Below are 23,068 nucleotides of genomic sequence, written 5' to 3' on the forward strand. Positions count from 1 at the left end.
CCATTCTCATTTTTCTCCTTGACTCCATATCCCCAAAGGAATTAGGCACTAGTTCACCATAAGGTGATCACCCTAAAACCATGTTTCTTCACCTTTTTCTCTTCCTCTCTAAGTCTAGCCATGTTGGGTCACCTAGGGCATCATTTTCCAGACAAAATATCCATAGAAAAAGTTCAATCTCCTAGCCTCTCCTGCGTTGGTGTGTCCTCAAGGTCTCCTCCAAATTTGAAGAAATTTGAATGGTTGGATTCTGAGATATCCCAAGCCCTAGCCTTGAGATCAAACTTTGCCCTGGGTTTCCCTAGGCTAGCACCTCATAGGATCATTTTGGCATCTTTAAGTAGAAATTCTTTCTTTGATCCTCTTCCCCTTCTTGTTTAGGTTAAAATCATCATTGGTTGCTAAACTCCCTCCTCTTAACCTATGTTAGGTCCACTTGGTCCCTTGTGGTCCCATTTCTCAAAGTCAATTCTTCAAAAACAACTCGGGAATCCAAGTTTTGCAAGGATTTTAGGGATTGGGGAGCTCCTTCACAAGTCACACTCCTTTAACCTAGCCCTTAAATCCTCACCTCCTTCTCCTAGAAAGCCTTGTACCTTGCTTAAGAAGCAAGCAAGCCCCACTCTTGACTCCCTTCTAGGAAAGGATCATTGAGGTCACTTCATATCCATTGTTGATCTATCCTTCACAAGTGACTCTCTATACACCGGGTCTCCTCCCATCGGTGAAAGTCCGTAAAGAGTAGGGAGCCTTAGCTGAGGTGACAGTGGGCTAAGTCTCCATCGTTGCCCTTGATCTAGCAGTTACCCCTTTAGGATTCCCTTTTAGGTCCCCTGCTAGTTTGAGTGGTAACACTACCCAGTGACCACGCGCTCTTCTTGGGCTGCACAATCTCCCTTTGAACCTGCAAACCTCCACTAGAACCTAATTCCCTTTGAACCTTTGGAACCTGTACCTTCTTTTACGTCTGCTTCTCATGATCTATAGCCTTGTCTGTCAACCTGTATAGACCATGCTCCTTAACTCCAATGACCACTCCACCAAAGCTAGAGCCTTTAGGCCTGAGCTTCACTTTTTGTTCCTAGAAAATCACGTCAAACCCCTTCTTCTCGATCACTGAGACAAACAAAATGTTATATCTGAGCTCTGGTACATACAGTACATCCTGAACTCGCATCAACTAACCTGACTCCATTTTGAATGGCACAACACTAGATCCATTGATCTCTTTCTAACTCTTGTCGCCCACCACCATGTGCAACTTCGAGTCCCACTCAGCTAGAGTCTCAAACACATCACATGACCCTGTCATATGCTTTGGCGCACCATTGTCCAAGTACCATGCATCCTCGTCGATGGCACCCTTGGAGAAATGAGAAATCAAAGCAAAATCCTCACTCTCCAATCTCTTGGAGAGGTCATTTATCTCGGTAGAAGTGGCGACACCTGCTTCCCCATCTTCTCATCATCTCCCTGCTTCTTCTTCAGACACTTCATCGAATAATGAGCATACTCACCACAGTTGAACACTTCAACATACTCAATTCCTTTTGCTTGCCCTTCATACTCGTTTCAAGAACCACGTCATCATCAGATGCCTTCTTCTTCAAATGAAGATCATCGCCTCGCAATTCTTCCTAAATGAAATCATCCCACAACCTATTCCAATCAGACAGCTTCTCTCTGGCAACGATCCTTTGATGAGTGGCTTCCATACGTCGGTAAACCCTTTCAAAGTGATCCTCGCCATCTCAGAATCTGTAACAATCTCACTAATGGCGGCAAGCTCATCTCAAACTTGAGACAATCTCATCAGATACAATGCCACTCCTTCACCATCCATCATCTTGATGGCCTTCAACTTATCCTTCAATACCAATAGTTAGTTCTCGTTCTTATTTTGGAATAGATCCTTAAGAGCTTTCCACATCTCATGGGTAGTGTTCTTTCCCGACATATGAGGTGTCAAAGAATCCTTGACCCCATCTAGGACAATTAGCTTGGCCTTCGGATCCATCTATTCATATGTTTCCAGATCCTTAGGGTCAGTCGGTTTCTTGATCTCTTTCTCGGCAAAGTCCCAGATTTGTTCACCATTAGAACCAACTTCATCCTTTCCTTCCACAGACTGTACTTAGACAACCATTCCAACCTATCCTCATATCACAGACCAACTGACAACTTTGACATTGTTATTAGTCCTTCAACAACAATGGTACCAACTCCCTCTTGACCAATACTCTGTTGTGCACACTCTAATTCCCTGGCCCTTCAAACTTGCCTCTCATACCATGTTAAATTTCCACAATACTAGAGAATCTAGGTTAGGGTGTTACAATCTCTGACCAACCAACTTAAGTGCCACAACAAGGCTACTTTACACAGCGAAATAAACACAGCAGTAAATCAACCTAACTTTGTTATATTAACAAACAATAATACAACTGTCTAGGGATCCCGTACCAGGTATCATCGCCCTCATACAATCACTGGTACAAGAATACAAACTAGGGTTTGGTATAAACAACTATGACCACCAATCTACCTTGGACAAGATACCAGCTAACCTACCAGCTGATGTAGTGCACTTCACAGCTCCACTTGGTCCACGTACCTTGAACATAATTGTTGGTCCTTCTACTCCCAATCTGCAGCAACACCAATCTGCCTCTAGCAATAAATCCTGCTCCTTTAGGTCACTGAACACGGCTCCAATCTACCCTTTAGCTGATCATTAGTCCATCAATAAGTCAACAAATAAGGTCTTCATCAACTGCCCACTTGTTGCTCCTTAGTCCTTCAAGAGTACAACACTTTGGGACTTCTTCCCACTTTTGCCTTCCTCTGTTGCTATTTAAAGACACTTAGGGCATGGAGGCCACCCTCTATCACTGTAAAAGTCCTTCTCCAACAGTCAACTTAGGGCCTGTTCATAAGCCCACTTGGTTGCCCTTATTCCTTCAAGAACAGTCTCTTTGGCTTCACCAAGTCTACCCTTCTTACAGTTGTTAGAATCCTTCTTAACAAGCTGATCTAGGGCTGATTTGACACCTGCTACAATCCTCCTTATCTGTCCTTAAGATGCCAATACCAAACTGTCCAACCTAGACCTTTTATCCACTAGCAAACATCAAATTCAAGAGGACAAACATACCTTGTTTTCTCAGCCATACCTTGTACATGGTACCTAATCCATAAGTGGTACTTTTGCTCCAAGACATTAATAAACTCATAATGTCCCTAGACAGAAAGATTATTAATGTGTCTTCCTAGGCCAAAAGGATAAATGCCTAGGAAACACTTCCTTGGTACCATTTTTTCGCATCAATCAAGGGACTGGACACCATGCTTAAGGAATTCGGCATGAAGCCCTTCCTCATTAGATGCTCTATTAGTACACATAACTCTGACTGCTTTGCTGATGTCCCACTTAGAGAAAAGGTAGCAAGCAAGGGAAGGGAGGGGAGGAGACGCAAGTGGGAGGTTGTCTAGGATTATCGTAAAGGGAGATCGTTTGGAAGAACATGACATAGGGTCAAGGTCAGACAAAATATTTTGGGATTGAGGAAAAAGGGCATGCCAAAAGGCTCTCGGGGAGTGGCAAAGGGCATCACAAAGTTCTCATCGCCCGTCGGAGAGAAATGCTCTTTTTTTATCGCAAAGGAGATTACAGTTAGTTTTGCAGAGGTGGGCGAATGAATATGGGCCATGTGTGAGGGGGAGATTGAGTTGTTTGTGGAGGGATTTGCACTCATCGTCAAACCATCATTTCATGAGGAAGGAGCCAGGGGTACTTTTGTGAATGTGACAACATGTAGAGTGGGGGTAGGAGTTAACGGCTGCTTCCATGAGGATCAAGGAAAGTATCTCATATTTAGATATGATTGTGTCAAGGAAAACAAGGATTAGGAAGCCAACCTGTTAAAATTGGACAACTAGGTCCAAACTCCATGTTCTGATGCTCAGAGTAAGAGGCTAATATTTTTGTTGGATTCCTCTTTCTGAGAGGTGTAAAATCCATATAAAAATAGTCTTAATCCGATGAGCAGAACTTATATTTTGAATTTATTATTCTTAATAAATTATATGTGCAAGGTCAGCCAGTTTTGTAATGTAGGCTCACATGCCCAACAGATGTGTCACACACCCTCATTGATGGATATATATACAGGAAAAGTTGGAGAGAATTTGAATACAACTCAACTCACATCTTCCTCTCTCATCCTAAAAGTACGAGCTACCAGGAGGGTTGTTGTGACACATGCTGGGCTGGCTGACCAAAGGAGACTTTGTTGGTTGAAGCATCCTGTTGATCGCCGAAACGAACACATTCATTTTTCTTGTTTCTGATTTGTCTTCTGTAAGATCTGCTTATATGTTCTATCTGCATTTTGCTTATCTACTTGTATGATTGCTGTGAGAAAAGTGAAATTGCTCTTAGCATAGAACATCTACAAAACTTTACATGGTATCAGAGCTGAGGTGAAGACAAACTCACTTCAAGTGATCTCCTCTCCACGTCTTGGGTTTTGAAGAAGGAGATTCACACTAGATCACGCCGGCCTAGTATGATGCCCTAAGGGAGAACGCAGTCATGAAGTCATACGCTATGCAATCATACGCTGGAGTTATGTATACGCTGTGCAAGGAGTTATGTATACGATGAAAACACATATATAACGCAGAGGAGGTTCTGGCAGTCATATGCTGGAGTTATGTATACGCAAGAAATGAAAATGTGTGGAAAAGGAGAATGGAATCAATTACTTTATCCACCGCAGCACATTGCAATACGTTGCTTTCGTTTGCTTTGCTGCTGCTACTTCGCACAGGTAAACAGGTGGCTCTCCCATTTTGGGTATATCACGTGAATGAATGTTCCGTGCAAAATGACTGAAGGTCGGATTCAGCCCAGTATTTAGTAGCAGAGTAGGGTTGATTCACAGTGCTTCTTGTCGAGAAGAGAAGAGAAGAAAATGGCGGCGATTGGTTCAAGTTCGAGCGAGCAGCCGCCTCGGCCTCTGGCGAGGTCGAACACAATGGCGAACATTTCTGAATCGGCAATTGACAGTGAAGTCGTCCCTCCGAAGCTCCGCGACATCGCAACGATCCTTCGTGTGGCGAATGAGATTGAGCCTGAAAGACCTCGAGTTGCATTCCTCTGTCGGTTCTATGCATTCGAAAGAGCCCATAAGCTCAATCCCACGTCAAGCGGCAGAGGTGTTCGCCAGTTCAAGACGGCTCTCCTGCAAAGACTCGAAAGGCATGTAGCCGCAGTGATAACAAGCACGGTAGAACCGCAGGTAGAGCCGCATGCATAACATGATAGCCGCAGTGATACAGTCAGCCGCAGTAATGAAACCATCGTCGAGATCCCTCACAGTCAATGAAGAATGCATACGCAATCATAAGCAACAGGCTTATGAAGAAATACAAACGCAGTCAATGGGTCAATAAGACGCAGTGAGTCAACAAGACCTGTTCACGCATTCCTCTGCCATTCTATACATATATACGCTATACAGGTATGCCCATTCTTCATGAAGTCTGGAACAGGGATGGCCATTTTACGGTTTGGAACAGGTATGGCCATTCTACATATTTATGGCAAATTATAACTGTGACAACCGCAGTAAAGGAAGGGTAGCCGCAGTTGAGGAATAACGAAGCTGCTGGAAATGAAGACCTTGCCATAGTATATGCATTGCTAGCCACAGTATACGCTGCTCGTTGTATGTATATGCATTGCTAGCCACAGTAAATATATACACGCTGATCATCGAGATAACCTACACAGCAAGGTATATGAAACATTAATACGTTGTACATATAGTTCACTGTTAATATAACGCAGTCATGGCAGCAACACTCCAATGACTACGTATACGCAGGCAATATATACGCAGCAAATGGCACATAACTGAGGTACATATATGCAGCAAATGGAAATATATATATACATAGTAATATACATGTTGTAGTACCGCTGTAAGGGAAGACAGTCATGATATACGCATAGCATGGAGATACAGTCCTGTAATGAAGAACACAGTCTTGTAATAGAGTCATACGCATGAAGAGCACCATATACGCTGTCAATATATGCAGCTAGAACTCTCTTACGTTCTGGGCCAAAGCATATTTTGGCATACATATAGTTCAATATATATTTGTGTATTGATCTGAGCTCTTGCTAGCTCATATATCCTCAGTAGTAATTCTTGGTTATAATATCAGAACTCAAAGATGCAATCCCGATCTCATTAAGGATGAGCCTCTCAAACGTTGTCACAAGCCTGTTGACAGTGTGAGGTAGTCTAGATGGACAACATGTAAACCTTTGCGTATTGTAAGTGACAGCGTAGCACATAAGACAACCTTAAGGCAGCAACATAATGATGATTCATATTAGCATGGGCAGCATGGGCAGCATGTAGCATGATGATGAATAGGGTTGCATAATAATGGAAAATGCAGAATAATGGGCAGCATGATGATGAAGGCAGATGAGATGGTGCTCCACTGTAAGATGCAACTAATGGACGAAATGGATAGCTGAAGCAGTCACCTTAGAGAATCAGTTGAAGCAATATGTCTTCAACTGATCTCTGTAGATATCAAAAGTCAAAGTGTTGACTTCTGTTGTAATTAGAAGCTAGCATTAAAAGGGAGACTACCACTGCATATACTCCCGAGCAGAATGGTGTTGCTGAACGCAAGAATAGGACTATTGTGGAAGCTGCCCGTGCCATGCTATGTGACCAGGGTCTTCCAAAGTTTCTGTGGGGAGCAGCTGCAAATACTGCTGTGTACATTCAAAACCGATGCCCTCATTCCGCTTTGGACTCCAAAACTCCCGAAGAGGTTTTCTCTGGTAAGAAACCTGATGTCTCACATTTTAGAATTTTTGGATGTCCTGTCTATTTTCATGTGCCGAAAGAAAAGAGAAGTAAGCTGGATGCTACTGGGAAGAAAGGAATGTTTGTGGGCTACAGTGAGACTTCTAAGGCATATAGAGTCTATGTACCTGGTCAAAGGGAAGTAGAGATAAGCCATGATGTCACTTTTGACGAAGATGCTTCCCTGAAGAAAGTAGTAGATCTTCCTAGATCTGAAGAAAACCATGAAGAAAGACCTGGAAATCTGGAAGAACCCCAGGATGAGACTATGCCTGATGTTGAAGGGCCAATGGACCCTATTGATCCTTCCCCTTGTCTAGGAAAGAGGCCATCATGGCTCAGGGACACCCTCGAAGATGCTGAGGGTCATGCTGCCCCAAGGGGAACATTCCGAGTAAGCAAGAAGCCGTGTAGATACCAAGGGTATCTAGCTGCCATGAGTACTATTATACAATCTGAAACTGGATCTTTTGAGGAAGCCATCAAGCATCAAGTCTGGAAGGATGCTATGCATGAAGAATATGAGGCTATTATGAAGAATGATGTCTGGGATGTGGTCCCGAGACCGAAGGACAAATCTGTTGTCACCGCTAAATGGTTTTACAAGATTAAACATGGATCTGATGGGAGTGCTGAAAAGTTTAAGGCAAGATTTGTTGCCCGTGGCTTCTCTCAAAAGGAAGGAATTGACTATGACGATATATTTGCACCTGTGGCTCGATATACCACCATCCGATCCATCATAGCCCTTGCTGCTACGCAAGGATGGAGTCTTCATCAGATGGATGTCAAGACCGCTTTTCTGCATGGTGCAATAAAGGAAGAGGTGTATGTAGAACAACCTCTGGGATTTGAAGTTCAAGATCGAGACACTTATGTCTGCAGGTTGAAGAAAGCCCTCTATGGGTTAAAGCAAGCACCCAGAGCTTGGTATGAGAGGATGGATAGTTACTTGATGAAGCTGGGCTTCACTCGAAGCAATGCTGATCCAAACCTTTACTTTAAGGTTGAGGAAGGAAAGCCTCTCATTCTAGTGCTGTATGTGGACGACCTCTTCCTGACAGGTGATGACCCTCTCATTCATCAATGTAAGAGGGAGCTTGCTGCTGAGTTCGAGATGAAAGACCTAGGACTGATGCACTATTTCCTAGGCCTGGAGGTCTGGCAGAGACCTGGAGAGATTTTCCTTTCTCAAGGAAAGTATATTGTGAAGCTTCTGGAAAGATTTGGGATGGTGGACTGTAAGTCCGTGTCGACACCAATGGAACTCAACTTCAAGAAGTTGAGTGGCAGCGCTGCAGGGCCTATCTTGGCCAATCCTACTGAGTATCGTCAACTCATAGGAGCTTTGATGTTCTTAGTGAACACCCGTCCGGACATATGTTTTGCAGTGAATACTTTGAGTCAACAGATGGTTGAGCCTCATCATTTTCACTGGGTTGGTGCCAAGAATCTTTTGAGATATCTTCGGGGCACGATAAACCATGGGCTGAGATACACTGCCGGGAGTGTGATACTCCGGGGATATACTGATGCCGATTGGGCTGGCAGTGTGGTGGATCGTAAGAGCACATCTGGATGCTGTTTCAATCTTGGTTCTGCTTCGATCTCATGGATGAGCAGGAAGCAGAAGTTGGTGGCTTTGAGCACCGCAGAGGCCGAATACATTGCTGCTAGTATGGCCTGTTGTGAAGCAGTTTGGTTGAGGAAGCTATTTAGTGAGCTGTTCCAACATGTGCTAGATACCACTGTAATACTCTGTGATAATCAGAGTGGGATTCGTATGACTGAGAATCCTGTGTTCCACGACCGATCCAAGCATATTGATATCAGGTACCACTTTATCCGGGATATGGTACAGCGAGGCGCCGTAAGGCTCGATCATATAGGAACTGATGAGCAGGTCGCGGATATTCTCACTAAGCCCCTGGGGAAGGTCAAGTTCCTAACCTTCCGTGAGAGTCTTGGTGTCGTGGAAAGACCCTATGATATGGGTCCTGTTGGACGATGAGCTCTGGGAGCTCTGGGAGCTCTGGGGGGCTTTGGGGATAGCTTCTCGGAGCTATAAGCACTCATAATGCTTCTGCCCCACCCTTGTGATTATTGAGCTGGTTCGCCACTCATTTAATCTGTGCCCCGTATGCATCCTACCCATTGAGTTCAGGGCTCATGGGAAGTACCTCTCATTTGGCCAATGAGGTGTGGAAAAGCTAGAGACTATTAGCAAAGACTGATGGACGCATCAGAGATTGCCGTACTCTCTATCTAGGATGGCATGGTCCAACCACTTGATCTGGGATCAAGATTTGTGAGGTCTGGGACCTCTGGACTGATTATGTCAGTCGGGGAATGATGTCTTTGTGACTGACCCACTTCTGTTCTGAAATAAAGAAGCCAGCAAAGCAAGTTTCGGCGGGATGACTCACGATGTTAATTGCACTAATAGATGGAGTTCTCCCTAGTTGAGAGGGAGTGTTAAAATTGGACAACTAGGTCCAAACTCCATGTTCTGATGCTCAGAGTAAGAGGCTAATATTTTTGTTGGATTCCTCTTTCTGAGAGGTGTAAAATCCATATAAAAATAGTCTTAATCCGATGAGCAGAACTTATATTTTGAATTTATTATTCTTAATAAATTATATGTGCAAGGTCAGCCAGTTTTGTAATGTAGGCTCACATGCCCAACAGATGTGTCACACACCCTCATTGATGGATATATATACAGGAAAAGTTGGAGAGAATTTGAATACAACTCAACTCACATCTTCCTCTCTCATCCTAAAAGTACGAGCTACCAGGAGGGTTGTTGTGACACATGCTGGGCTGGCTGACCAAATGAGACTTTGCTGGTTGAAGCATCCTGTTGATCGCCGAAACGAACACATTCATTTTTCTTGTTTCTGATTTGTCTTCTGTAAGATCTGCTTATATGTTCTATCTGCATTTTGCTTATCTACTTGTATGATTGCTGTGAGAAAAGTGAAATTGCTCTTAGCATAGAACATCTACAAAACTTTACACAACCCCAACCAGAAGAAGATGGTTCCAGTCAGGCATGCTGCTGAGGTTTATCACCTTAAATTTTCATATGTGGCCCATGACAAGGCTGAAGAAATTGAGGACAGAGTTCTGGAAGATCATATGTGAATCCACAATGTGCTGGTTAATGCAGAGGTCCAGCATTGGCTCCCTGATCCAGGTCATATCAGAGGCTGAGAACCCAAATATGCTCAAATTTTGGAACTGCATTGGCAGGCAAAAGGTGTGGTTGCATACTCTAGAAGGTAAGGAACATCAGACTCACCACATCCTGCAGATTATAGCCCAGATGGAAGCTTGCCTGGGCAGGATAAATCATAATATACCTGATGTAAGCACAAATTGTCAAGGAATTGGGACTGATGCAAAAGCAATGGGATCATCTGTTTTCAGCCTTTGCTGTCTTTAGAGCCAAGGAGGAAGCAGACACTAACAAGGATAAGAAGGCAGGTGTCCTAGATAGAAGGATCATTAATTATTCTCAGCCCATCTCTAGCTTAAGTTTTGTTTTCCGGCTTAACAGTCTAGAAAATCATGTTCTGTTGGACTGGTTTCATTCTGGTGATATGCACTCTCTAGTATCAGGCTTAGTACAGCATAAGACTTTTCTGTATAAGCAATACACTATCATTAAGGCTACAAGAACATTAAGTCAATCACTGGTTAGTTTTTAACCCCCAGCAAACCCGGTTTCCCTGGTGGCACATGGTTGAGGGATATGGCTGTAGCTCTGAATGTGCATTACCAATAGAATAGAACTGTTAATTTACAACTAAAAGACCAAAAGATGTAGATACCCATGAGCTCAGATCCAAAGCAAACTCACTAGCTCTCCTTGCTTATGTAGGCAGGAGGTAACCCATGTAACTGCCATCTGGTATCATGACATGTCATTCTTAATGTACATGTATCCTGATTGATAATAAAATATACAATATACTTTCCAGAAAATAAAAGAAACAGTCCCATGAGAACACACTTTGGCCATAGAAGCAAGGGCTATTTAACCATTTACCTCTAAAACTACTATTACCACATTCTGTTAAGTATAATCATGCTAATTGTTTCCAAGGGTTAACATATGTAATTTTCCACTTCTAAAAACTAGTTAATATATTATCTTTAAACCCAAAGTAAGCATGAAATGAACTAAAACGTTACCATGGGCATATGATCAATTTCTGGATCATTTTCATTTTCCACCACCCAATTCACAGCAGCCTCGATATTATCATTGCCTAGGGGAAAAAACAAAGCTGAAGTTACAAACTATAGAATAAAGGAGCTAAATTTATATCAACATTATTTATAAATTACATAGTGTGGGAAGGAAAACAATAAAATAATTTCAATATCAAATATGAAACTATTAATTTCATGACTGTGGACCAATAATAAAGTATGCTGTAAAAATATCAAGTAATGATCATGAGACCGCACGTGATTTGAAAACATTTTTATTTCATTAAAAATATGGACTCAAGTTTAGTTATACAAACTAAAGTGATGAAATAAAATAGTAAAAGAGAATATATCTAGCAATAATATTAATCATTATTGAGTAGCACACTCGCCAAATACACAACTAGCCAAACAAAATTTGCAAATATCACTATTAATAAAAATAATATCTAATTTAAGATCATAGCCTAGCCAGATGTCAAATTGACATATGAAACCCCTTGGTTGTGGGACAAGGGACAATAAAACTATAATTCCTAATATCTAAATATTTAATGCATCCTCATTATTTAATATTACCTGCATAATTATCTGAATAGACCGCATGACTAAACTTCCACATGATCATAACTTTGAACTATACGGGAGTGAAGACTAGTTGACCCTTCTAGATGAGTTGAGAAACACTGGTATCTACGCTGCTCAACTATTTGTTTCTATTATTAATAAAGTATTATCTTCATGTGCCTTCTATGTTTGAGTTTGTTGGGACACAATGACAAAGGAGCCATATTATAGCAAACAGTACTGGTTGTCAACAATATGCATGAGAATGCAAAAATGGAAGATAAAAGACTCTTTGCTATGTGCACAACTCAATGGTGGAAGTATTGAACTAATTGATGCAACCATGCTCAAGCATCATCTGAGGAATTAAACATGCATCCTTTAATTTCCTTGTGTTATTCAATTTTATCCCAATTTCCTGTGTGTGTATAATTTTGTTGTAAGGTGTGTTGAAAAGATTAGAGCACCAGTGATTGGCTAATGCTTTCAAACTTCAAAGTCAAGCATTATAATATGACCAGAAAATATAAATAAACCAAAGGCATATATGTTTGCGATGTAAGCCTTGAGGTGACTACTATAGATTTTATGAGTTTGGAGTGTTGCATCAAATTTCAAAAAAAAATCATTTAGAGAACTGAGGAGATTAACGTCAAAATTGATCATCATTGCAATAGTTCAAGTGTCATGCTTGATTTAATATAGAAAATCAATGCGATATCGTATCAATATATACACTATGACTGCAGTCAGAGCAGTAAGAAGGTGTGTTTTATCATAATAAAGTTATTCAACATAATCATTTTTTTAACTAAGGAAATTTGGAGAACCAATTGAGTTATTGAAGTTTTGTTATATGAAGACCTACTAAACAAAAGAACAAAATGTTAATTTGGAACAAACAAAGTTCATTCTTCAGATTCAATACTCCAGAAGACTTGGAATATAAAGATCTCCGTTGAGATACAAGTATATATATTAGAAAGTATGAATAAGAATGATGTTACAAATGAAAGTGAGAGGCCTGCTTATATACTAGGCAGGTGCCTCTTCATGGAGAGCCATGTCTCATTTAGACATGCCTCTTCAACCTAATTACTAATTAACTAATCAGTACGTATAATTATTATCATTTAGATTATTTCCTATATATTTTATTCATAACATTGCCTTCCTCCTCAAAAAGCTTTGTCCTCAAAGCTTACTGATGAAAGGCCTGATCTTTTTTCTTGTTTCGGATGTCTTCTTGTCTCAGAATTGTCATCTTCGTCAAAGCAAGACGATATGATCCTCTAAGTGATAAACAAAATTGTCGCACTGAGAATGGATCTGACCATCCTAAATTAATCTTCTGTGGAATCGTGCGATTACTAGAAATTTGTGATGAATTGTTATCACTGGACTGGATTGAACTTACTTCGATATTCTTCGGAACATCAGTTTGTTGTTTCTATTCTGAATGGTACAAATACGTAGCTTGATTGAGTTGTCTACTCTCATGATTCAAATGTCGATAGAGAACTTTTTTTTGTTTGACTTTCCCTTATTAGGTGTGTGGAAATTTTTTGATTTTCTTCTTGTGAGGATGTTGTTGAGTTGGTTACAGAACCTTCACTTGGGATGTTCATCGTCTGAACTGCAACATCTAAGTGTGTATTTTCTTCAACTTGCTTGTCTTCTTCTTGAGTTGTGACATTCACTAGATTGGTATCTGCTCCCTTATCTTCAACCTTGTTATGACTGGAGACTTTGATACTTCTTGAGCAAGTTGTTCTAACTTGTCTGTTAATGACTTTTTGTCCTTTTTAAGCTTCTTGATTTGTGTTAATAATTTTTCACTATGGTCTTTCAGCCGAGAAACTTCTTCATTTTTGTCAGTGGTGATCTTATCAACTTCTCTTTGCATATTTTGTAGTACTTTTTTACCTTCTTGAAAAATTATTTTTGAAATATCTTTTATGTCTTCTAGTATTACTAAATTTGGCTTCACCGTAAGATCTTGTAGCGTTATTTTTTTCTTTTTGTAAGAAAATGTCAAAAACTTCTTTGTATTCAAGATGAAGGAACCTAGGGTTTCCATCCATGGCGATCCCAGAATAATGTCACCTAGATCATTCCATAGAGATCGAACAGAGAATTGTGATATAAAAGTATAATCGCCAATGTTTAATTGTAATTTGGTTATGTCATATTGTTTTCTACCCAAGCAGTCTAAACTCTCAATTATATTTGACTCTGGAATCACCAATTGGTTAGCAAGGTTAGAGTTTATATAATTTTTCCCTTCAATGGGAGAGATAGAAATAATAACATCTTTTCCTGCAAGAGTCCCTTTAATTTTGAATAGCACCAGAGCAGCGCAGCATGAGGCTTCTAAAAATTTCTCTTCCTTCAAATCTGATTTAGACTCCATTTTTGCTTTTGTCGAGATGAACTTAGGGTTTTTGAAGATAACCCCTTCTTAACCTCTATAATAAAATATTATTATTTTCCTTGTATGACCTTTTATATCTCTTATAAAAATATCCTTCTAATAAAAATATTACTCTCTTTTTTTCAATTTGGTTATTTAATTAGAAAATACTCGTTTATATTTTTGCTCTCTAGATATGTATGCCTTTCTTTATATTAAGACCCTTTTCTTAATAACTTTATTACCTTACTATAATAATAGTTTCACTTCACTCTTTTTAACTTTATATATATATATTTTAATTTATTTTCTTTTTGGTAAGAACTTTTATAAATGCCAATAAAATATCTTATACCTTCTACTTTAACTTTTATAACTTATACTTTAACTTTTATAATGTCACCCCACTTAATATAAACGTCATGGCTTTTCATATGACAAGATCACGATTTTCACCGTTCAATTTGAACAACCCTTCAATTTTTTATTGCTATTGCGCGAACAAGGGACAACCTTTTGAAATTTTATAACTTTAATGATATATGTTTAAAGGAACAGGGTTGGCAGATTGTGGCGCACAGCGAACGCAGGCAATCATGGATGCAAGCAATTTTAGAGGGGCTCCAAATGATTCATGTTGTCGCACAAAGTGTCTAGGCACTGCGACAGCGCTCAGAGTAAGGGTTGTCACTCTAATCCTTACTCACTCCATTTAGACTCTCTACTAGACAAGTCAAGGGGGTAATCCCTAAGGTGAATGAATGATAATAGTCTGTGGAACACAGGCTCTAGAAGACTCGACGATGGAAAACTTGATGAATTTAGGACAAATCTTGGTTAACTGAGATGAATAGATTAAACACAAAACACATCCAAATGATAGAAATGATTATAAACCAGTGTCTTAGTATTCGATTAGCCATAGACTGAACAGAAACAAAATATCCCAAGTCATTTATATATGTGACAAATAGTGACATTCATGAATGATCAATGCCCAAAATTTTATCATGCAAGAGATTCTAGATTTAAAATAATTTTCATTAATGGTCCAAATCTAGAACTAATTAACTTTCTCCTATAGCCAATATAATTTTTAAAACATTAGTCGCACCTTGACAATAGAGAAATCACAAAAAATGCATTTAATCACCAAATAACACTAAGGAACTTCAAATTTTAATTTTAATTATTCCTTAAGCAATAACTTCAATGTGATAAATAGAGAAGTCAAACTAAATCAAGGGGTTAAAATTTTAAAATTTTAATGGGCCATAGGCCACATTAAAATATTTAATGTAAAAGCACAAATCCCCTTTTAATTTAATTCTTTTAATTCAATTATTTAGTCATCAGAAATTTAAAAAAAAAAAAATAGATTTTTTAAATGTTTTAGATTTTGTTTTAAATTTTAAATTTTTTAAAATTTTCAAGATTTTTAATTTTTGGGATTTTTTAGAATTTTTAATGAAAATAAATCAAATCAAAAATCAAAAAGTTAAAAACAAAAAAATAAGAAAGCTAAAACAAAATAAAATCAAATCATTAATAAAAAAATCGAAAAACAAAAGGCCAAACAAAAAACAAAAAAAAATCAAATTTTTGAATAAAATTAACCAAACCCAAAAAAAATCAAACCTGAGTGCATTTAAATCACAAAAATGCATTTAATCACCAAATAACACTAAGGAACTTCACATTTTAATTTTAATTATTCCTTAGGCAATAATTTCAATGTGATAAATAAAGAAGTCAAACTAAATCAAGGGGTTAATATTTAAAATTTTAATGGGCCATAGGCCACATTAAAATATTTAATGTAAAAGCACAAATCCCCTTTTAATTTAATTCTTTTAATTCAATTCTTTAGTCATCAAATAAAAAAAAATGTTTTAGATTTTTTTTTAAATCTTAAATTTTCAAGATTTTTAATTTTTGGCATTTTTTAGATTTTTTAATGAAAATAAATCAAATCAAAAATCAAAAGTTAAAAACAAAATAATAAGAAAGGTAAAACGAAATAAAATCAAATCATTAATAATAAAAAAATCGAAAAACAAATGGCCAAACAAAAAAGATAATCAAATTTTTGAATGAAATTAACCAAACCCAAAAAAAAAAAAAAATCAAACCTAGGTCAAAATTCAAATGAAACTAAAAAAAAATGTACATATGCTAACCCTAACCATATACCATGCAAGCGAAATAAAAAATTAAAACAGTAAGTCGAATGAGAGTGTTTGTTGTGTGCATCTGCAGGTTCAACGGCGATGGTTTAGCAGTGCAAAGAGAGGCAGCAGAGAGCAGCGTTTGAAGCTTGGACATGCGGATCTGGGGGCAGAACTGAGGGCGAGGTTTAGCAACGCGAATGGAGGGTGCGACGGAGGGCATGGACGGATTTGCTGCGGAACGAGAATGGACGAGGAGGCTCATGCTTGTTTGTTTGTTGCAGCGAGAATGGACAGACGGAGGGCATGTAAATGACTGCAAGTCGATGGGCAGTGAGAAGGGAGTTGCACCAGTAAGCGAGGAGCTAGACAGAGCAAGGAAGAAGTGTGCGCTTGTTTGCTTGTAGATCTACAAAGGAGGTAACGAGGAATACAATGCGGGTTAAGCGGATGAGGGAGTGAGGACCAAAGGAAATCTCAAGGTGTAGACTGCATGAGAAGAAAGGGACGCAGATAGGGTTTGCAGTCAGCGTTTGGAGCTGCAAAAGCAAATGTATGGCGACGGATTACAAGTTTGATGGACGAGCAACAAGGTAATGAAAGGGAAGAGTGAGGAAAATGCAAGCAGAGGGAGATGGCAGCAAGGGCTGCCAGCAGGGATTTGCAGCTCGATAGAGAGAGGGTCGATTTGCAGCGGGTAGTGATGGAATAGAAGAGGGATTTCTAAACAAAAAATTCGAATTTTGCAACAAATCCAAAAACTGAAGCAGATCAAAAAAAACTCGGACAAATGGTAGCAAGAAAACCCCTTAAGATATTTCCAGAAATTCGTGATTAAATGTTGAATCCACTTGCTTCAAATCTAACTCTGAAAACCTCATGAAAATTTCCAGATCTAAGAATTTTGGAACCCTTATATTTCCAGATTTAAAACTCTTTAAACCCTTAGACTGCAAAATTAATTTGAATAATATTCCTGCAAAATGATGTTGATGAACCCTAGAGATCTAGACCTTACCCTCCAGGGCCTAGATATGGACTCTACACAGATTTCTTCCTCAGATATGTAGCTGCATGACAACAAGAAACACCCAAACGATACATATACAGATCTATGCACAGGAATGGCAAATCTATCAGATCTGAGGAGTGTGAGTCCAACTCCGCTCCCAAATCTGATAATCTAAAGCTCTCAAAAGTCAGATCTATCAATTTCCCACATAAAAAATTAATTTTTAAAATTTTAAAGGAGGTGCTTAGCTCAAAACCCTTCATGCATCACCAATAAAAATCTTATGATAAGCCCGGGATCAAATTAAGCTGGGCTCTTCAGAAAACACGGATCGGGAGTTGGCTGGTCCAACTGAAAACTTCCCCGAACGCCTGATGATCTAAAAATCAAGATTTTCCTACAAAACTCAATCCAGCCATCAAAATAGAGCGAGAAAATGATAATAAAATTCAGATAAATAGAGATACCTGCTATTACATTCAAAATTTAAATTATCACTTAAACCCCAGCGACTGAGCAAGATACCTGTACTCAAATCACTCTTCAAAAGCTATCATCAATGGCTAAAAAAAATTATGCATGAAAACAACACATCTTACAGTATTTCCATGAAAAGTAACACCAACGAAAATTAACCCCAAAGTCTTTTTTTATTATCCGAAAAAAATTACAAGAGCTTTTTGCTTAGCACACGACTCAAAGGTCGGATCAATTGACTAACGAATGACTTCTTATTTAAAGATAAATCCTCCAACGGCTAATTCGAGTGATCCCCGTCAAAGCAATCTCAACCATTGATGAGGATTAAAAAAAAAAAAATCTCATCCGTCGAAATAATAATATTTTGAGGAAATTCGAAATTTTTTAATTAAATGCATTTTAATTAATTCAAAAAAATTTGACTTTGACTTAACCCCAGGGATCAAAGGCTTAAAATTTATCAAATAATTAATTCACCTTAGTCCCTGGACCTCTTAAAATTTAATTTTTAATGACCAACGAATTTTGCCTTCGGAGAATTTAAATTTACCTAGCACCTAAAAATAATCAAATTTCAGGCTTAAGATTTTAATTTAATTTACATCATGATTTTCGTATTTTTTACATCTCAACAGGGGGAACCCATTTGTAAAAGACCCTCACAAACTACCCATTTCTGTGACACAAGTATAATCTAGCAGACTAAGCAATTTGTAATAAAATAACCTAACCAAATAGTTAGGATTATTCCCAAATTACTTTTACATAGACTTGATCTAGAATACTAGGACTCGCTTAAGATCCCAGTGACAAAATCCATTCTGACTTTGGGGTAACACTGAAGGAAAACTCTACCGACCATCCGAAAATGGATCAGCGAGACAAAAAACCTCCCGGAATGTAGATCGTCACCAGAAAAGTAGATTTACCTAGGTAATTACATACACGACACAGATCTGTTGAGATTATTTACATTATACACATGCAGAAAGGATTTACATAATATCTTGGAAGTGAAGCTGATGATGATAGTTGCATGGCACGAACACATCGATCAGGCGTTATCCCTTTTGCGAAAAAACCAGGTGTGCTACTATGGGTTGTCGATATGTAGTGGTCAACAATTCCAAATCTGCTCCAAAAAGACTTCCAAATAACTCGAATGTCGTGTCAAAATTTCCTTTCCACAAGAGCAAGAGACTCAACACATTTTCTTGTAGCAACAAAAACTGTAGCTTATCGAATTTAACGTAAAATATACACAAAAGGTTCACCAGTATTTGTCCAAACAATAGTTACAGGCCTCAGCGCTTTTTATTCTCCGCGGATCTGAGTTATGCACTTCAAGAGGGTTCGAGCTTCACATAGGTGCGGACTTATGCCACCACACGTCCAAGGAAGAGATCTTAATGCAAGTGCGAGTTTATGGCTTTATAGGTCGAAGAAAAAAGTGTCATTACAAGCATAAGTTTGTGGCTCCACGAATCTGGTTTTTATTCTTCCATAGATCGAAAATGAGTATCATAGATAAGAGGATATTTATTATGGGTCTGTAATAGAGATATTCAGTGGTTTCATTCGTGACCTGTGACGAGAAGAAGGAAGTCTGTGGTAATTTGAACTCGGACCTGTGGCCGTAAGGAAGTTATGAAACTGTCCGCACCAGAGAAGACACAATTATACAAATCAGCCAAGGTTCTCTCCTATAACTCGGTGTTTGTTCCATAGTAGGGACCCCACAACAAAAGCCTCAAAGTTGACAGAAGAGGAGGTTAATCTAGTGGCTCAGACTTATTTTTTTGTGTTGTTTTGACTCTTTTTGTTTTAATTTTTCTTTTTTGTTTGTAATATTTATATTTTCCCCAATTTTTTTTTGCTTATATATATATATATATATATATATATATATATATATATATGGCCAAGGGCCTCTGACGAATCAGCGATGGAGAAACTCCAAGCTTGTGTAGCGAAGTGCTTCAATTGTGACAACAACAACGTTGACGCAAAGTTGATGGCCAAAGACCTGAATCGGAGAGCATGGCTCTGTGCAGCAGTGGAGTGGCCAGAGGATCGAACTGCTTTGATACCAAATGGAACGAACAAAGTTTGTTCTTTAGATTAAATACTCCAAAAGACTTGGAATATAAATATCTCCATATATATTTGTGACATGGACACCTTTAGGAATTGAAACACATCATGATCAAGGATAAGAGACTTAAAAGGCAAGGAGATGTTAAACATTATCAACATCCTCGAAGATAATCTTACCATGGTAATGAACAACATGAAGCAACAAGTAGACCTACACAGAATAGAACAATATGAAGTTGTAGGCTTTAGCTTTTGTGGTTTGTTGTAATGACAATCAGATCTTCATGAGGAACCACATAACAAAATTTTTGTGTCAACATTTAAAACTTCAAGTTAGGTTTATTATCAGGGTGATAAGTAAAGCAAATTCTAGATGATCATATGCAATTAATACCCGTTAAGAAGCACGGTAATGAACAGGGAAACCGGGTCAATTATAACAAAATGGGAAAGCAAGTCAGCACTGATCAATTAATTGAAAGAAACAACACACTAATTAGAGGTTATTGTTTGTGTTAGTGTTAGTAATGCTAACTAATGTAGACAAATTGATATTAACGATGCCACTAGAGAAAGATATCATACAGTATAGGATAGCTATTGAAATGGAATATATATATATATATACCATGAGATATATTGATGCCAACCGAATCTCAAGAAAATGTGATGATACTTGGACAATAGAAACACGAGTCATAATAAAGATGTGATGCCATAGTAAGTTGTCTCATTGAAACACAACGCCTAACTATATGTGATGTCTCACTGTTAGCGAACCATATGCAAGCCACATAAATACCACCATATAGCGAACCATGTAGAAACAAAGCAAGTCTCTGTAAAGGGTGAGCCAGATAATGGAGTGAGGAGCGAGAGCCATTGTATAGTGTAGCGTGCTACCACAAAGATAGAGTGATTCCACTAATGCACAGAGCTGAAAGCGTTGCCACACAAATATAAAAACAATGATATACACAGAAGCGATGCCACAGGATGTGCAATATGTACCATATAAAACAAGCCATAATAAAAAAAACCACAAATCAAAGGATACAACTACTGTAATGCATCCACGGTAATGCGGCAAGAGAATGCGAGCCTTCCTGAAATATGCGAACCATATAACATTGTATACCAAGCTAAAGAATACGAATTGTACTCATATTAAAATAGAATAATAGAACCACCAATATATAGTTGTTCCCACGAATGAATAGTCACCACTCAAGGGTGAGCCGACTTGATGTCTTTTGAGGCTGACTTGAAATAAGGAGGGAATAAAATTCAAATTTTGCTCATAAATATTTTCCAAATACTTTAATAATTTATTTTGACCATATTTAAATTCATCTCGAAGCTGCCCAACTTTCAATACTCCCTCCCAGCTAAGGAGAAATTTCCATTTATATCACAAGTCTCATCTCGGATGACATATCTCAATATAATAAAGCAAGCAACCGCATCATCATTACATCTTGTCTTGTCTCATAGAAGAAGAAGAATGCACATTCAAAAGCAGAGGAGATCAATCCTCCAAACACCACTAGTCTCCAAGTCAAATCACATGTTTTTTATCTCAACTATATCAACAAGATATCTATTTCATGACATCTTGCCTCAACTTTTCTCATCTTGGACATAGTCACCCTTAGCCGCTCCCAATCTAGAAGCTTTTCTCTGCCACTCACTACATCAGTGAGGTTTTCCCATGACTCGGAAAAACCCAACAGCGCAAAACTGACAAGGTCTTTGTCTGAGATTGTCTCCCCAACTCCAACTAGCTCGTCCCTCACTTAATTGAACCCGATAAGGTATGAGACCACGGACTCATACTTCGCCATCCTAATGTTTTTGAGTTTGTCCTTGAGTACCAGTTTCCTCGCATCACTCAAAGCCTCGTACAACCCTATGATGGCTGCCCACATGGCCTGAGATGTCTTCTTCCCGGACAGGTGAGGTATTATGTGGTCCTTGACTCCCTCAAGGATAATTCTTCTGGCTTTCGCATCTTTCTTGCTATGCTAAGCCAATTGTTGAGGGTCCACTGGTGGGGCTGGTAGACTGTCCACAAACTCCCAAACACCTTGCTCCTCCAGCACTACACCAATACTCTCCCTCGAAGTACATAAATTTGAGGCCCCATCAAGACGGTCCTCAAAACTCAACCCCAAGTAGGCCATGCTCTTGTTCGAACTGCTCAAAAAAATCCTAGCATTGAGCTGTTTTAGGAAAACCCTAGCGCTGGTCCTGACAAGTAAACTGTGCTTTTGCTACCCTTAACCTGCTTCTGAGGAACTAAACACTTGTGTATGATTTTCAATCAAAGCCTGGGCTCTGATACCATGTTAATTTTTTAATACCCAGCAACTACTTTAGTGAATTTGCAGCAATGAAAGAAACTGAAACTGGGGAAAACCTGCAATGTGTGTGTTCGTTATTTCTTCTTCAACAATTGCTCTATTCAAAAAATTACAATGACGAGGAAGAAAACTTCCCTTTCACTCAGCAACCTCTGAAAACCCCTCGAAGCCCAAACTGGACCATGCCTTGCCCTCTTGGCCTGCCCTTCCTGCGCGTTGTATGAAAGTTGTACACGCTGTACAGAATCCGTACGGCCTTCTGTGTGGCTAAACTCAGCCTGGCTTAAGGAAATGCTTGGCTGGAAAATCTGAGCACTGAATGGCCTCTTTTCCTTGCCCTCCCTGCACTGGTCTGAGTGCCTTAATTGCTGAACATACTGGCTGTAATTTTTGCAAAGAACACACACAATTCTGATGCCCCAAATTGATCTGTCCACCAGCTGCCTTATCTCCTCTTTATAACTCGTCCTGGGCCCCACCTAGCACTCCCAAAGGCTGAGAATACTTTAAATTAAGGCTGAGATCAAATTATAATTTTACTTTGGAAAAATAAATTTTTCATAAGTCAATAAATAGGAAATAAATAAAATCTGCAATAGTGGAAATCTGTGGGTCCATCTGCTAGTCTAAGCATCATAGGCTAAGCAGAACCATTGCTTTCTAATGCCATTCAACATAAACCTGGTAATTACACACTCATTTCAGGCAGTGTGAAGGTACTCCTGTAGCAGCAAATAAGTGCTCACATATTTTGTCAACCAGCATAAGGAAAGGGCTTGAACCTTACCCCTTTAACATGAGAATGCACTTAAAATTTTATTCACTGATCAAAAAAGATGATATGAATC

At 38.9% G+C, this 23,068-nt stretch overlaps 1 protein-coding gene across 2 annotated transcripts in view; it reads right to left on the bottom strand.

The window, feature by feature from the left end:
• LOC149265403 (ubiquitin-associated (UBA)/TS-N domain-containing protein) overlaps positions 1 to 23,068 on the bottom strand; it is a 211,635-nt gene that overhangs the window by 168,884 nt on the left and 19,683 nt on the right. For both annotated transcript variants that reach the window (XM_089429365.1, XM_089429360.1), the window contains exon 5: positions 11,100 to 11,176. In XM_089429365.1, coding sequence (XP_089285491.1) covers positions 11,100 to 11,176 — 77 coding nt within the window. The remainder of the gene's footprint in view (positions 1 to 11,099; positions 11,177 to 23,068) is intronic.

The sequence above is a fragment of the Pinus tabuliformis genome, chromosome 6, assembly GCF_031772625.1.
Source record: "Pinus tabuliformis cultivar Carrire ecotype Pingquan chromosome 6, CPIR1, whole genome shotgun sequence".
Taxonomy (NCBI): Eukaryota; Viridiplantae; Streptophyta; class Pinopsida; order Pinales; family Pinaceae; genus Pinus; species Pinus tabuliformis.